This window comes from Melospiza melodia, chromosome 20 (assembly GCF_035770615.1).
Source record: "Melospiza melodia melodia isolate bMelMel2 chromosome 20, bMelMel2.pri, whole genome shotgun sequence".
Taxonomy (NCBI): Eukaryota; Metazoa; Chordata; class Aves; order Passeriformes; family Passerellidae; genus Melospiza; species Melospiza melodia.
The window spans coordinates 6,842,727-6,857,753 of NC_086213.1; the positions used below are offsets into that span (position 1 = coordinate 6,842,727).

General features: G+C 41.7%; 1 protein-coding gene across 4 annotated transcripts in view; it reads right to left on the reverse strand.

The window, feature by feature from the left end:
- Positions 1 to 292: 292 nt before the first annotated feature.
- Positions 293 to 15,027, reverse strand: part of CLTCL1 (clathrin heavy chain like 1) — a 34,481-nt gene continuing 19,746 nt past the window's right edge. The window contains exons 16-34 of one of the 4 annotated variants that reach the window (XM_063173322.1): positions 14,680 to 14,822; positions 13,868 to 14,102; positions 11,946 to 12,068; positions 11,372 to 11,517; positions 10,789 to 10,972; positions 10,415 to 10,607; positions 9,781 to 9,938; positions 9,521 to 9,685; positions 9,277 to 9,384; positions 8,796 to 8,963; positions 8,564 to 8,713; positions 7,597 to 7,728; positions 7,146 to 7,256; positions 6,435 to 6,605; positions 5,663 to 5,884; positions 4,940 to 4,960; positions 2,643 to 2,718; positions 2,151 to 2,234; positions 293 to 1,633 (exon numbers count right to left, since the gene is read on the reverse strand). In XM_063173322.1, coding sequence (XP_063029392.1) covers positions 1,518 to 1,633; positions 2,151 to 2,234; positions 2,643 to 2,718; positions 4,940 to 4,960; positions 5,663 to 5,884; positions 6,435 to 6,605; positions 7,146 to 7,256; positions 7,597 to 7,728; positions 8,564 to 8,713; positions 8,796 to 8,963; positions 9,277 to 9,384; positions 9,521 to 9,685; positions 9,781 to 9,938; positions 10,415 to 10,607; positions 10,789 to 10,972; positions 11,372 to 11,517; positions 11,946 to 12,068; positions 13,868 to 14,102; positions 14,680 to 14,822 — 2,706 coding nt within the window. In that variant the 3' untranslated portion in view covers positions 293 to 1,517. The remainder of the gene's footprint in view (positions 1,634 to 2,150; positions 2,235 to 2,642; positions 2,719 to 4,939; positions 4,961 to 5,662; positions 5,885 to 6,434; positions 6,606 to 7,145; positions 7,257 to 7,596; positions 7,729 to 8,563; positions 8,714 to 8,795; positions 8,964 to 9,276; positions 9,385 to 9,520; positions 9,686 to 9,780; positions 9,939 to 10,414; positions 10,608 to 10,788; positions 10,973 to 11,371; positions 11,518 to 11,945; positions 12,069 to 13,867; positions 14,103 to 14,679; positions 14,823 to 15,027) is intronic. The other 3 variants (XM_063173319.1, XM_063173320.1, XM_063173321.1) reach the window with 3 other exon arrangements.

A 15,027-nucleotide genomic window follows, 5' to 3' on the forward strand; every position in this document is an offset into this window, starting at 1 on the left:
CACAGGACTGAAGCTTTCCCAGGCCCATGAATGAAAGCATGAGAACATGTGACTGCCTCCTGCAGCACGCCCTCCCCATGTGACAGCCTGTGCTGATGTGTCTAGTGAAGAGACCACAACTCCCCTAAGTTCCTTACTAGGCCTTCCCTGTTCCGTGCCTTGGCACAAATCTCCCTTTTCCTGCCTGGCATCCTCAGTTGTCAGCTTAAGAAACCTGATGCTATGAGTGGCAGTGTGTTACTACCAGCCAGTCCCCACACCCAAGATAGTAAGACTAGAACCACACGGTGGATACTGCAGTTTTACATTTATAATTGAACTTTTATAATATTCAAGATTAGCACAAGATTCATAACCATAAATTATACATTGTTATCTAAGTACATAAAACGTTAATGATACATGTATTTGAAGTGGCACAAAATAATAATATATCCCTGTTGGCATTCTCAAAGGAAGAGGTGGGCGATGGACACGCTGTTGATCCACTGCAGCATAGCAGAACTGAGTCAGTGCACCCTGGTCACTCAGGTGGTGCCGACTCTGCCCACCAGACAGGGTCAGAACATGGTGTGGCAGGAAGCCAATGCCAGAATCAGTTAAAGGTGCAAATAAAAAGTCAGGATTATGGCCCTCCCTGCTGCCTCAAGATGGTAGCAGTACGTCCCCGTCCCCAACCCTGACGCTGTGCTCTTGCATCTCCAGTGCTTTGGCAGCCCATGCACACTCCCATGTTCTCTTGCCACACACAGCTGAGGTTTGTTTTAGTACCATTTAACGTCAATAAGTAACATGCTCTCTCTTCTTGTTAAACAAAAAGCATCTGGGAAGTGTTTGCTCTCTGGCATGAGAAGATTTATTTTCTTCAAGTCTCAGATCTACTCCAGAAAATAGAGAACAGACTCCAACAGTATTGAACCCCAACAGTATTGAACTCCAACAGCATTATTGTCCAGAAAAGGAAACTTTCCCAATATTCCTCTAAACGTTCAGAGCACAAATATTAGAAAAGCCCATTTTCTTTTGCACGTAAGAATGCAAATAAAATGGGGTGGTCGGATGTACACAAGCTTTCAACAATTCACTAGTAAAGAGATGTTTCATTGAATTGTTAACAATCCTGCTACATCAGTAGCTTCAGCTAAAGCTTTAACAACTTGGTGCCAGGCAATTTCCCAGCTGCCTTCAATGGGCTTTTCCAAAGAAAGAAAATTATGCTCTCTTCCCCCCTGGCCTCAAGTAGTTATTGCTATATGAGTTAGTGAAATAGTGCCTTAACTTCAGACAAGAGTCTCACAATGTCATTAACAAAAGCTGCCTTTCAGAGGTTGAAATGTAACCGGACAATAATCAATAAATAACAGTAACAGGCATCCTGCTGAAGTCTCCTCACTGAGCTGGGCAGCAAGTGTGTTCAGCCAACAGAAGGTCATCTGTGCCTTGTACACTTCTTGGAGAAGTTAAAAAGGGACGGGAAGGAAGAGAACAGAGACAGTGAAGGTCTGTCAGAGAGCTAGTTACATATTGAAACCATAAACAGGCGGCTGGGTGAATCCTGGTGCTGTGTATCCATATGGGAAGTTTGCCTGGGGAGGTACTGCACTGGGGCCTGCTGTTAACATCAACTGCTGGCCTAGGAAAGTGTGAGACAAAAAGAAAGTTAGTTTAAGATCCCAACCTTCCCCAATGCTAGCTGTACAGTGTGATAGGACTATTAGGCTTTAGCTAAAAATCAGCCCCTGTGCAAGCACACACCAGCAAGTCACACTATTCCAACATGTGCCATGGATAAGGCACCCATGCCATCTGCTCTTGCTACCAGGAAGCTACAAAAGAGCAAGGCAGGATGCAGAGGGAAGATTAATATCCACTGATCTTGAGGTCATAATAAACATGGCTTGTTTTGAAGAGACCATACTGAAAGCCAAACTGGTACTATTTAACCCATGCATGGTCAGATCTAGAGACTAAAGCAAGTCAAGCAAATAGTTAGGTCTGTTAGGTCTCACAGTCTGGAGGGTGCTGCAAAGGGTCTGAACACACCTTGACAGATTTGTTTTTCATCACTAGTCCCATACATGCCTCATGCATCTGTTAAATTCAGGTTAACATTTATATCAGACAGTGAACCAGTCACATCCTTCCCTTACCAGCCACTTCTAAGTGCTTGTTAGCAGAATGCCTCTTCAGAAGGGCTTCTATAATAGCACCACACTTGAAGACAGCCATGGTGGCTGCACATGTCTTAAAATGCGTGAGCTAAAAGGACAGTCTGCCTTTCTACTTGGAAGAGCAGAAAGCAGACACATTCCTCAGACAGGAATTAGAGGAGGAATTTTCATGCTCTGTAAGTTATTCCTGGGGTTGGCAACATCCTGGTATCACCTGTCCTATTACGATACTGAAACATGATTCCTAAAGTAGAGATCTGAGCCATGTAAGAGGAGCAATACTTTAATCTGAAGAGCAGAAGTACTGTAAGAGTGAGATGTCACTTCAACAACTTACACAGTTCATTGAGCAGAGACAACCATTTCAATTACTATCCAGTTGAAACCAGTATTCTTGGATACAATGTAATCATGTAAGCTGCCTCCACAAAGAGAGACCAGAGTGACAACAGGTAATCAATTAAAACCTACCAAATACTATTGGAGTGGGTTCAGCTACTTGTTCCTCTTCTTTTCTTAGGCTTTCAGAAGCATCAAGTTTATCCACCTACATTGAAGTGAACAGGAGATTTATGAAGGCCTTGTCTAGGAATTGCACCATTGTGTGAAGCTTTTCATGCCTGCTACTTCAGCTATCAAGTGCTCCTTTTTAGTCCAAGTTGGAAATACTGAAGTCTGCCTACCCCCAGCAAGCTTTGTTGTAAAACTGACTTCCCAATTCTTTTGGGTGTACTGCAATAAGCAGCAGCTCTCAAATGCAGATGAGGAACTCATTACCTTCAAAGGAAGCATTTTCTGGGGTCTTATTCTAGTCACTGCTAACTATGATCCAGAACTCAAACCCAACAGAGCATCCATCATCTCAAACAGGCCTAATGTGCATTTACCTATTAACCTGCAATTCCTCTCCCCTTCAGTGACAACTCACAGATATTTGCAAATATTCCAAGCCCGTGAAGTTTGATCTAATCTAGGGCTACAGTCTAACCTGGCTGCAAGGTACTGGTTTAATGATATTCACAAGAGACTTATTCTAGGGGAAACTCTAGAACCATCATGGAAAGTGGCCTAGTAGTATCAACTTTATACAGATCTTAGTGCTGTGCCACATAAAGCTCTGTTCATGCTAAACAAATTTGTGGAAGCACTACAGCAATGCAGGAGAGCCCTAAACACAACTTTAGATTGTGGGTGTGGAGGGCAATCTGAAGAGCAACAGCACCTTCCTTCTCAGGTTTAACAAGTTGTATCTTCCAGAAGAGAACCACTGAGACTGAAGACTACAAGGCATGAAAGTCACACAACTTCACATCCTGGTACAGGCAGCACTAACATTGTGGGCAAACCTACATTTAGCCCACTGCTGTATTTCAGCTGTTCCTCATCCTCCTTTCCCACTGCAAGGATCACGTCTGGTCTAAGAACTGCTTCAAGAGGGATCTCTGTTAAACTTTAGAGATGTTATACAGATAGGGTGTTTAACAGTTTCCTCAACATTTTGAAGTTTGCAACTCAAATTGACAACCTGAGTGGCAGCAGGTCTTTTACTGGTTCATTTATAGCTGTCAGCCTAAGAGCTCTCCAACATAACACCAAATATTGCTGTTAAAAATGCTATCCAATTTACTAAGGATCAAAGCAACTGACAGATACCCATTTCCAACTACCTGTCCTGCTCTATTTATCCCCAGCCTCAGCTCTCTTGGGTTTGCCTTTCCCTGGGGCTGTCCTACAGTGGCTCTGGCCAGCAGCACAGTCCTGCCCTCAGCTGGGCACAGCAGGAATGCCGAGAGCAGCCATCCCCAACAAGGGTTGAGCAGCCCTAGGAAAGCCCGATCACACTGGCTCTGCTGCCTGGAACTGGCTCAAAGGTTTCCAGGTGTCATTACACTCCATGTGCCTGACTCCTGGGACAGGCTATTCTGTGCTTTAACATTTTTTTATGCAGAAAAGACAGGTAAATTCTGGAATATGTACACACTCCACCAAAACTAGTCTGTTCTTTTGTGCTTTTGAAGTTAGTTACATGACGACAATTTTAGACATACCACATTTATAAAGCCCATTCTCCAATTTCATGTTTTGCAGTTAATTCAACAGACTAAATTAGTTTCACTGTAAACCACTTTCACCATGCAGCTTTTCCTTCTGGCAAGTTATCCCATATTTAGTACACATGATTACTTGTAAATCCAACCAGCAGTTTAAGATTAATGATTTTAGACCTAAACCTCACATGGAGGAGTTCAGGTAAACTTGTGTGGCAAGTTTCTCCAGAGTGAAATAGGAGTAGGAGATGCTTCAGATCTGTGCAAGTACTTTCATCATACCAAGAGGCAAGAAGTTTAGAGAAGTTTCATGGCACTATACAAACTCACCATCATGCCTGAATTATTGCACACTTTGGTAATTTACAGTGTAAAAAGCAATTTGCCCTTGGAACACATCCTGTTACATGGCAATTGCTTTTCTTTGTTTATGAACAGCATCCTCCCTGCCACAAAATATGTAATACAGTGAAAAGGAGCCCAAAGTAAAGCCCTCCTCAAGCACTTGTTTTTGTGTCCCATGAAGAGGAGAAGAGTCTGGTTGGATTTTCAAGTTGTTTGTGAATAGTTATCCTTTTAGCATTAGAAAGTGAACAGGAAATGAGTTAGAGCTAAATTACACTGCTCTTCTGGCAGAAGCTACAGCTAGATTCCTGTAAAAGAAACCTAGGATATTGAGGGACACAAATAAACACAAAGAGTTTGAAATCAGAGTGTCACCTTATAGAACAGTCCATCAACCTGCAAGAAAATTCAGAGGGGAATACTTAACATGACTTTTTAGCAGCAACCTGAAGCACTCACTTCTACATTCCTCATTTTAATGAAGTTCTTTACTGTGATGCCCTATGCAGTCCTACAGCCTTCCAAGGTAGGATCTTAGCTTAGTATCTTAGAGCTGTTTGAGACAAGCATTTCAGGACCACATATGATCAGAACCTCTTTTCCCTCAGTTGAGAACCAGCTCTTAGTATCAGTACTGTGCAACCAGACTATGAATCTAAAGTTCTGTTTTCCATTTCAAAAACCAAACACCTTGAGCAGTCTACTCCTATGGCTGATATAGGAAAAATCTGCACTCAAAAGCCCTATGCTCTTTTTACTCTAGGAAATATGGGGACTTTCATAGTTACACAAAGATAAAAGTGATATATGTGTTGTCCTCACCAAGTTTTCAGCTCATCAGCTATGGAGCTGCTGTGAGAAGCACAGTTGCTTATGTCTACTGCTAAAAGCAGAAGTTTAACTAGACCTCTTCAAGTGCCAAGGCATCTATTCATTAACTCTGCTAGCTAGCCTGGAGTGATGAAACCTACAGAACTTCAAGAAGACTTCCTCCATGAGGAATGGTAATATTCCAAATATATGCAAAGAGCTCTGGTTTACATAATGCTAATCATACAGCAGACTAAAGTCTTAGTTTTTAGCCTATGCAATACTCACTTTGGTAAGGTACTCTCTCATCACTTGGATGAAATAAGGCATTGCAAAGTCCATGATGTTATGTCTCCATGCCAACTCAAGGACTACATCTGGGTGCAGCAAGTCATAGCATGTGAAAAGGCAGGCTGCAAAGCACTCCTGCTTGCCTTCTTCCAGGAACCACTGGAGCAGCTTCTCAGCCAGCTCTGCATCTTTGGACTCTGCAGCATACTGCATAGCATCCTACAGAAAAGAACAGTTAAACTTGACCCTTGCCTGTCAACATCTTGCCCTACATCTTAAATCCACGTTATTGTGAGCCAGATAAGCTGAGTACTTGGCATACCATGAAGTTAGTCTTTAACACCAGGCATGTTCTGTAGGAGGCCAGATACACACACAACAACTCTGAGGTAAGCCAAATACTTTATTAACATCATCCAACAAGCTTCCTACAGACTACATACAAATTGGCCTGTGAGAACTCACCAGAGGTTTGAAGAGCATACCACTATAATTGCATTTCATCTGTACCCTTACAAGAGCCTGTGACTTGAGGCCTATGGAGAATGCTCCATACTGATACAGGTAACTGTAGAGATGCCAATGATTGAAGAGACACATCCCACAGATACAGGACAACATTATGAAATTACATTTAAGACATGCATTTGAAACTCCAACCACTTCTGCTTTAAGAGTCTTTCCTTCAAGTGAAGGACTACTGATTAAAACTCCAGATTTGAAACTACCATTCAGTACCCAGGAGTTTTATGCAGTGTCATTAACTCACCTTATACAGACGGTCTTTCTTGCACAGCTCCACGCTCTGTTTCCAGCGGTTGTTACCCTTGTACAAGTACGCTGCAATACGCCTAAATTCAATTAGTTCATGCTTTTCCAGACGCTGAGCCAATGTTATGTTATCAAAGTTGTCATAGGCATCAATGGAAGCTCTCAAACCCTGTTTGAGAGAGAGTTGTTACACGTGCTTCCAGATGGCAGTAGGTGAAACTAGAGTAAAGAAGCATCTATTCCTAGTGCACAAGTGCTTCAGTTCTGCCAGCTGGATGTTGATACCATGGCTACTACTGATTTACCTGAGCGTTTCATGCACCTCTCCAAAGGATACTTTCTAACAAAGCAAGATGCTAACTTGGTCACACCCACTCCAGACTAGAAGAGCTCATTACCATAAAAAGACAAAGCATGTCTTCAAATGGCAGCCGGCCAGAAGCAAATTTATTTACTGAAGTGCTGTCCCACTGAGTACATACCTGATACTGACCTTTGAGAGGTCTGCTCTGAGAAAAACACCTGTGGCACCTGCTTTTTTGCAAATCATTGACATCTCGAGACTCCTGCCTGCTAAGGACCTGACTGCATGCCCTCTCTTTGCTGCACTGGAGAAGTGTTATCTTTTACTCAAGGACATTACTGTGTCAGCAGCTTTTTTGCCAGAGAACCATCCCTCAGGCTTAGCAATCTGTTTTCAGGGGCTCACCTGGAAATCTTCCTCTTCTGTTAAAAGGTTGTTTAGAGCTTCGTTAACTCCTTTGTTGTTGTGGTTCTGGACTGAACGCAGGTAAGGCTTTACTAGAAATAGCTGATTAACCTGGAAAGAAGATGTTTCCAATAAAAGATTATGTATAGCAATCCTGACACTGCATTCTCCTGAAACAGGTTCCCACTTTTTATTACAAGAATTTGTGCTTATTGTTAAAACTCTTCAGACAAGGTATCCTGTATTGCCAGCAGTAAAATAAAACAGTCTCCAAGGCCAGTTATGCAACTCTTCTGCATTTCCCCTATCAAGCCAGGACTGGGCTGCTTCTCAGTCCTTCATACCAGTGGCAAAGCTACTCAACAGATGTCAACTCCTTTCCAGCCAGAGCCTGGAGTATCTTAACTTGAGCAAGGGGACTTTTTGTTGACCTACACGCTCCCAAACTCACCTTTGAGAAAAAATTGACTGTCCTGGTGTGATCCAGTCGTGGAGATAATACAAGCAGGAGATCATTGATCAGCAGAGGTTTGTAGTCTAAGTAGAACTGCAAGGCTTTGTAGTACAGCTCTACATTGGCCACCTGCATGATCAGATACTAGTTAGTACTTTAAACAGAAGTAAGCCTAAGGTGCTTAGTTCAGACCACTAACTCAGTACAAAGTTTGTTTGACTCCTACTAAACAACAGCTTAAGTTTCCTTCCAGAGGTAGGAAGTTTTAAACTGATGCAGAATTCTTGGTCAATCTTATGATTGCTTCTTGTGCCATCTGCTTCCAGACAGTGAAATCACAGGCTACCAGGGGCATTACAAACCAATTCTAATCCATCCACTGAAGAGGTCCTAGCACAGGCAGCCATTACAGCTAATATGACCATTTGTCCACTTCTGCAGTCAGTGAAGACTGTAGCCTTAAAAAGTCCTTAAATTGTTTCCCTGAAACCCCCAAGAACAGTAGAAGTGTACTCAGTCTTATATTTTGTTTAAACTACTTCTCAATTCACTATTCTCTGCTGTACTCATGGGACTGCCCACCATTCTTCTCACACCAAAACAGCTGGAAACATATGCAGAAGTCTTCCAAGAACAGCAACACCCTCACTATAAACCAGCAGTCAGCTCAAAGGTATTAAGAAGGTTTGGCCTCTTGCTTGTGACCTATGATCCTGTGCAGCCTCTGAAAACATTCTGTGCTAGGTGCTGCCACTCAACAGAATGTGCTGCACAGCACAAAAGAAATAGTGCAAGATCAGATTAATGCTTTGTGCTAAACTGATTGGAAGTTGTTTTAAGTACAGCAGAAAAACTGAGTAGTAACTTAACCAAACTGTTTTCTAAACAGCAATTCTCTTGTGCGTTTTTGCCTCTGTCCTGAAAGAAGCCTTCAGCACTTTGCTTCAGTTACCAAGTTACTTACCTTGGCAATTATATCTTTAAACTGGCCTTCTTTCCAGGCATCAGTGGGATGATTCATCATAGTAATTATTGCATTGTCATACTCCTCATACTTGTCATACAGGAATACAAGTTCTGCCCAGAGATGAGCCTGTTCTGCAGCTCTGAGAACCTAATAAGAAAAACAAAAAAATGCACCATGTTTGATTCACTGGCAGCTTCCCGCCTTCACTTGCAGCTACCTTACTGCATACCTTTGGAATATTAACTCTAGACCAGAAAAGTTCCAGATGTTCTCTCATTTTCTGAGGCTTGAATTTGGAGTATAAGATGGCAAGTTCAGTAAACATCCCCATGTGAGCACGCTCTAGGCCCAGAGCAGCTTCCAAAAGGGCAATGAGGTCTTCAAAGTAGCCACGATCCTGGATGTTAGGAAAATAAGGATTAATAAAGCTTGCTAAAATGCATATTTACCTAAATACAACATGCTTTCGCTTTCCATTGAAAGTGCTTAGATTTTTTACTCCAGTGAGGTGAGAGAATTATAAAAGAAGGCACAATGGGAACTATTACCTCTCCATTTACTACAGAAAAAATGTGTGTTGCCACTAAGAAATGAAGATAGAGGAAAACCGAATTTAAATATTAGCTCCTAGAGTATCTTTTTTTTTCTGTGACCACTTTATTAGCAGATACAAGTATGTTGTACAAGTCTTCTAGAATATTAACAGTTACCTGATAGTAACTGATCAGCTCCTCAAGTTCATCAGCATGGATGACTATGTGCAAGCCACAGATCTGTGCCAAGCGAAATTCTTTTCCATCCACACAGGCAAAACAGACCTGTCATGACAGTCAGCAAATAGTTAACAGAACAAAGCTTTACCAAATTTGAGGTTTACTAAGCGTTCCAAATATGTATTTCCATAATACTTGTTCTAGAATTAAAATCTATTAAAACGCACAAGTTTTAAGTTACCTCTTTCCAAGTCCTTGTGCTATTGGCTTTGCGGCCACTGTCCACTGCTGCCTGATACTCCCCAAGGTGCACCAGGGTAGATGCCAGGCGAGCAAAGTTGGACACGTTGTTATAGAGAAGTTTTGCTGCTTCGTACATCCCCTCTTCATAACAGCGATCACCGACCTGAAAGAGGAGTCCAAGGTAAACAAAGGTAGCAGTAAGAATGAGGGGTCAGCAAAGCAGAAAGTCACACCTGGAAACTGCGGAGCAAGACATACCTGTTGTATATGGGCATTATTAGGGCCGCTAATAAACTCCTCCAGTTCTGACAGACGATTAGTTTTTGCCAAAGCAAAAATAAGTTCTGTCTCTACATAAGACTCTCTGGCCTTCTTCCTGGCCATCTGTAAGAACTTGACTAGGTCCTCCCAATTATCTGGAAGAGAGCAGAGATATGTAAGATCCTTTATTTAGTCATTCTGTATTGTTTACCTTGCCCACCTTAGGGACAGTTTTCACAAGCAGGCTCAAATCTCTCCTCTACCACGATAATAAGCCATTTGTACTTGAGTTATGGAATTCCCTGTCAACATCAAGTCACCTTCAGGTAAGACTGGACTTCTTGCTACCATTCTGCAATCCAACTGGCAAGCAATTCTGCCACATACAAATAAATACATTATACTTAGTGATACTTTAGATAACAGTCCAAATTATCTCTACTGAGAGGTCTATGTTTGGTGTAGCAAGACAGAATCTTGGTGACAGGAATCTCACTTAACATGATTAAATGGGAACTGAATGTTCCCATTTTCTCTGAAACAGAATTCTTAAGTCTCAATAGTTCCTGATATAAATGCAATAACCTAGCTCACGTCCAAGCAATCTGAAGTTGAAGATGCTTTGCCTTACCATTTCTATTAGCTGCCTGAACAACTTCCATGTAGGCAGATGGATCATCTGCCTTTATATAGGAGTCAATGGCTTCCTTCACCAAGTCCTTCTGGAGCTGGGCTCTGGCCAGCTGGCTCCACACTGCTGGTTCATTACATCTCTCTGCAAATTCATAAGCACGGTCTAAGTTGCCAATGTGCTCAATCAGCACCTGTTTGAAATTGAAGTTCCAAGTTAAAAATCTAAGTTTTGTAACACTGTCCCTTCTAACAGAACTCTTTCTTCAAGTGTATACACTGCTCTGTGTAAGCAATATGAAGCTAACTGCTCTTAGAACAGCCATTTCTGTCCAGGGAAGCATTCTACACCACCATGCAGGAACCACACCTCACCTGAATTGCTGAAGTATTGACATCAAATTTTCTGAATATAGCAAAGGCCTCCTCATATAGCTCATTACTGATGGCAATGTTGGCAATATCTGGGGCATCATAGTTATCCAGCCGATTGATGTACTCCATCACTCGGGTGCGGTCGGCCTTAATGGCAGTCAGGATCAGCAGGTTCTGCAGATTCCTTTGGTCAACAGAAGGCATAGACTATAAGCAGTGCACAGCAACACCTGCTTAAGTGACATGGATTGCACACGTGAAAAAATAAACTGTCACTAGAAACAACTGTCACTAGAAACAACATTTCATCGCCAGATTGAGAACCACTGACATTTAGCTTCAAAAAGAATTTGCTTACCAGTATTAGTGTTCTCTGGTCTCAACACATCACTGCAAATTGCACAGTGTGAACTAGCTCTGTTCTTCAAGTACAAAGCACTCCAAATTCTAGCTTTTCACCTTATTATAAACACTGAAGAGTGTTTAGGTCTTGCAATCAAGAGGCCCATGATAACCTGGATCATTCACAACCTAAACAAAGGTACTGAATAGGCTAAACTTGAGGACAAAGCTCTCCTCTTACCTGTGTTCACTGAATACAGAATTATCCAAGACAATTTTTTCCAATAATTCAATCAGTTCATTTGGCAGATCAGCAGTCATGAAAGCTTTCACAGTTACAGAAACTTCCTCTGGATCCTGTGTCTCTGATAAAGCTGTTTGGACAACCTAGATTCAAAGGCAGGAAACTATTAATTGTTTTCCCCAAATTAAGTATTTGTCCATTTGTTAAGTTATTTGTCCAGTGAACTACAAATTAAAGCTTCAGAGTTTTGAGAGTATTTTGATAAAGACAGCAAGAAACTGCTATTAGCTGTATTTTATACAGAAGTAAAATCACATCTTACATCTATACAGGAAACAAATTCCCTAGATAAATGTCATTCTCCAGGACAGAAAAATTATCTTACTGGTAGCTAGATCTTCTGACCATGAAGGTCAGAATTAATACCTGCCACTCCAACTCTTACAAACTTTCATATGGTGAGATGGGGCTTTAAGGGACCTTGTGGGGGAAGAATGATACTTTAATGCTCCATAATGTTTCTGAGACATCCTGAGGTCTTCAGGATGGAAGCTGAGCCTTTTTGCTGTACCTGGTCAATAAGCTGCCGCCTGAATGGGTTGTTTTCTTCCAGTACATTTGCCCAGAGCTCAGGGTCCTTCCTGCGCACCAGGTAGCGAGCCTCGCTCTTAAACAGGGAGTTCTCGTTGCACACCTGAAGGAGAAGTTACAATTATTGGCATTACTGTTAAGGGTCAGTACCACAAGACAAGTTTAGCTAGCTATGAACCAGACAGTCTAGAAGACTGACTAGAACTAATTTCTGACCAATGCTAAATGCCACAGACAAGTTCTTACCCAACCTCTGATCTGGAAGGCTCATGGAGAAGGTCTCCAGCAGAATTTCTAGAGCTTCTCTTGGTTTTGCCCAACACAAACACTCTGACTGTGGCTTCACAGTAACTATTTGCTTCTGGTTGAAGTGAAGACCTGCAGAAGCCTGAAGAACTTAAGTTTTAAATCTAGAAAGGGGAGCCACTTGCCTGGGCAGTGCTAAGTAGTGAACTGAGGAATGGTGCAGTTGTTTAAAGCTAGAAGTAGGTTATGTGTTTGGTGTCATTAGCTTTATGTGCTTACGAGTGTTCAGAATAGCAAGTGGCTTGGATTCTCTTGTTAAGGCGTTAAGGGTACAGAATAAGTGTGAAATTCCTTATAGAAGTGCACTATGGGAGAGTTACAAGTTGTGATCCTATTCGTACCACTAGCTTCAACTTCCAGCTAGAAGAGTAGAAAGCTGAAGGCCTAAGTCATCTTACAGCAACAGCTCACATTGCTAGTATCCAAATAAGCCCGTGGAATTTCAATTACTGTGCTGTGAGCAAATCAGTACTAACACAATTTTGCTTTATGCTTTTCATTTATCAGTTGCAGGAGTTGACCCTTCTTCCAGAAGACAACAACGTCTCAAGAGTAATTCTTACAGGAATATCTTTATTCCACAACCAGAAACACCTTCTCAGAACATCAGTTCAGGGAAGAAACTGGTACAGACAGGTTTTAATGGCTAACTCGAATGGTAAAGTTTATCCTAGCAGCCTTCTAGCAAACAACAACTCAAAGCCACCTTCATATCCTGAAATAAAGGAGACAAACGTAGCCAGCCCTTTTTTAACAGCTACAGTGGAACTATTACTTAAAAATTAAACACTTCAGGCAGGAAAGTCATTCACTTTAATCCAGTAGCAAGCCTGGACTATGCTACCATTCTAATGCTCATAGCTGACATTCTCTGCATATACCAATATGGAAGTGCAGGTAGGAGGAGAATGTTTTTCTCAGCAACCACAAGCACTACTGGCTTCATCTGACATTAAGTTTTGGTGTTCCCATTGAGACCAGAAACTATCTGAGAACCCTGAGAATTTCACCTGCCCTTGAAATTCTGACGGATGTTCTAAGAACAACAAGCTTAAAGATAGGAGAGGAATGCTACTGGAGTAAGTCCTTGTAGTTAAAGTGTCAACATTTATTTTCCTCATTTCTGGTTAAGTATTGGAGCAAGTCTACGGGTCAATCACAACAAAGGAAAATTACAAAGCCTGTTTTAGTTTCAGGGAAACTTTTCTTTCATGGTAGGGGTCAGGGTAGATGACAGCCTGCTCCTCCTGCTGAGCCTTCAAGGCTCAAAAAAACCAAATTAACAAAGCTTTAATGGTAGGCCTAGTCATTACCTGGGCCTAATAAACAAATGAATTTCAAGCAGAATCAGCGGATGAAAGACATGGACTATACTTCACAGTTCCAGTTATACAATTCTAGTTTGGACATATAGCATAAGTTCTTCTCATCAACATAAAAATTACTGTCTCCATATAGAAGAATCCCACCTGCCTCAACTCCTGAGTGAGACTGCAAGACAGGATTCTGCAAGTGTTAAACTAATAGCCAGACAGGCTTCCACTTCAGACAGCAAGCAGTTCTTTAAAGCATGCTTATAAACACAGTTTTGCTAACCTTTATGAGTTCCAGATCACACTGCCCCCTCTCATAAGCAACGCAGGCCAGATGAGGGTCCCTCTTTTCACAATATTTGCCAACTACACGGCTGTCATAGTAAGGATTCTCACGAAGGAAGCGCTCTGGATTATTATTACTGTCAATGTAGATTTTGGCCAAAGCATTATGAGTTGCAGGTTCTTCACAGCCTTCATGAATCCTTGATTCAAGCCATGGCAACAGCAACTTAAGCCTTTGAAGAAGCAAACATTTTAGGTTTATAAGTCAGACTGAGGTATGTTTTACAGCTACCACTCAGTGCCTGGCCTTCTCTTCAAACAAGTCTGCTGGTCAAACTTAAAAGCAAACACAGACCAGACAGTTATTTTTTAATGAGTCTTAAATGAGTGGAAGACAGATCTGCAGATACTCCTAGTTTTACAATCTCTCAACTCCTGTTGTATTATGCAGTTCAGGTCTAAAGCCATTTGTTCATTTTACAGGTTAGTTAGAAACTAATTACAGAATTGCTGTGGGCCTGCAGCAAGACTGTCAGGACAGTTTGATCCAAATTTACTCTGAAGGCACAGCCCATGGCTGGCGGTATGGCAGTGTTCAAAAGCCATGTTATACATGATGCACTCCTGTCAGGCATTTCTACATGACCCAATCAATCAAAAGACTGACCAGCAAATTTGAACTGCTTTTCTACAGAGAAACACAAAACAATATCAGTACTTTATCATTTAACAAAACTGCATGGAATTCAATTTGTGTGTAGCAGGGTCAGGGAAGCCCCACATTGGTGCCTACAGATGAATTTTCATTACCGATTTCTTTTTTCCACTTCAGCCACCAGCTCATCTGTGGAGAACTGCCCTCTCACCACCATGATCAAGTTCTTGATGACATCTTCAGAACAATCTACATCAAGAAGCCCTCCAACCACTGCTGGTATACGGCTAGGATTCACCTAGAATAAGCCACCATCACTGAAATTAGTTATTAGCATTACTAATAATGCACCCCCAGTCTTCCATATGGGGAAGTTCTAGTTAACAATTTCAATTATGCTTCAGAGCAGAGAACTTTGCGTAACTAACATTCGTATATACATTCCAGGAATAATGTCTTTGTGATAGACAAAAGGCTTAATGAAGAGCCTCTGCACTGGGAGA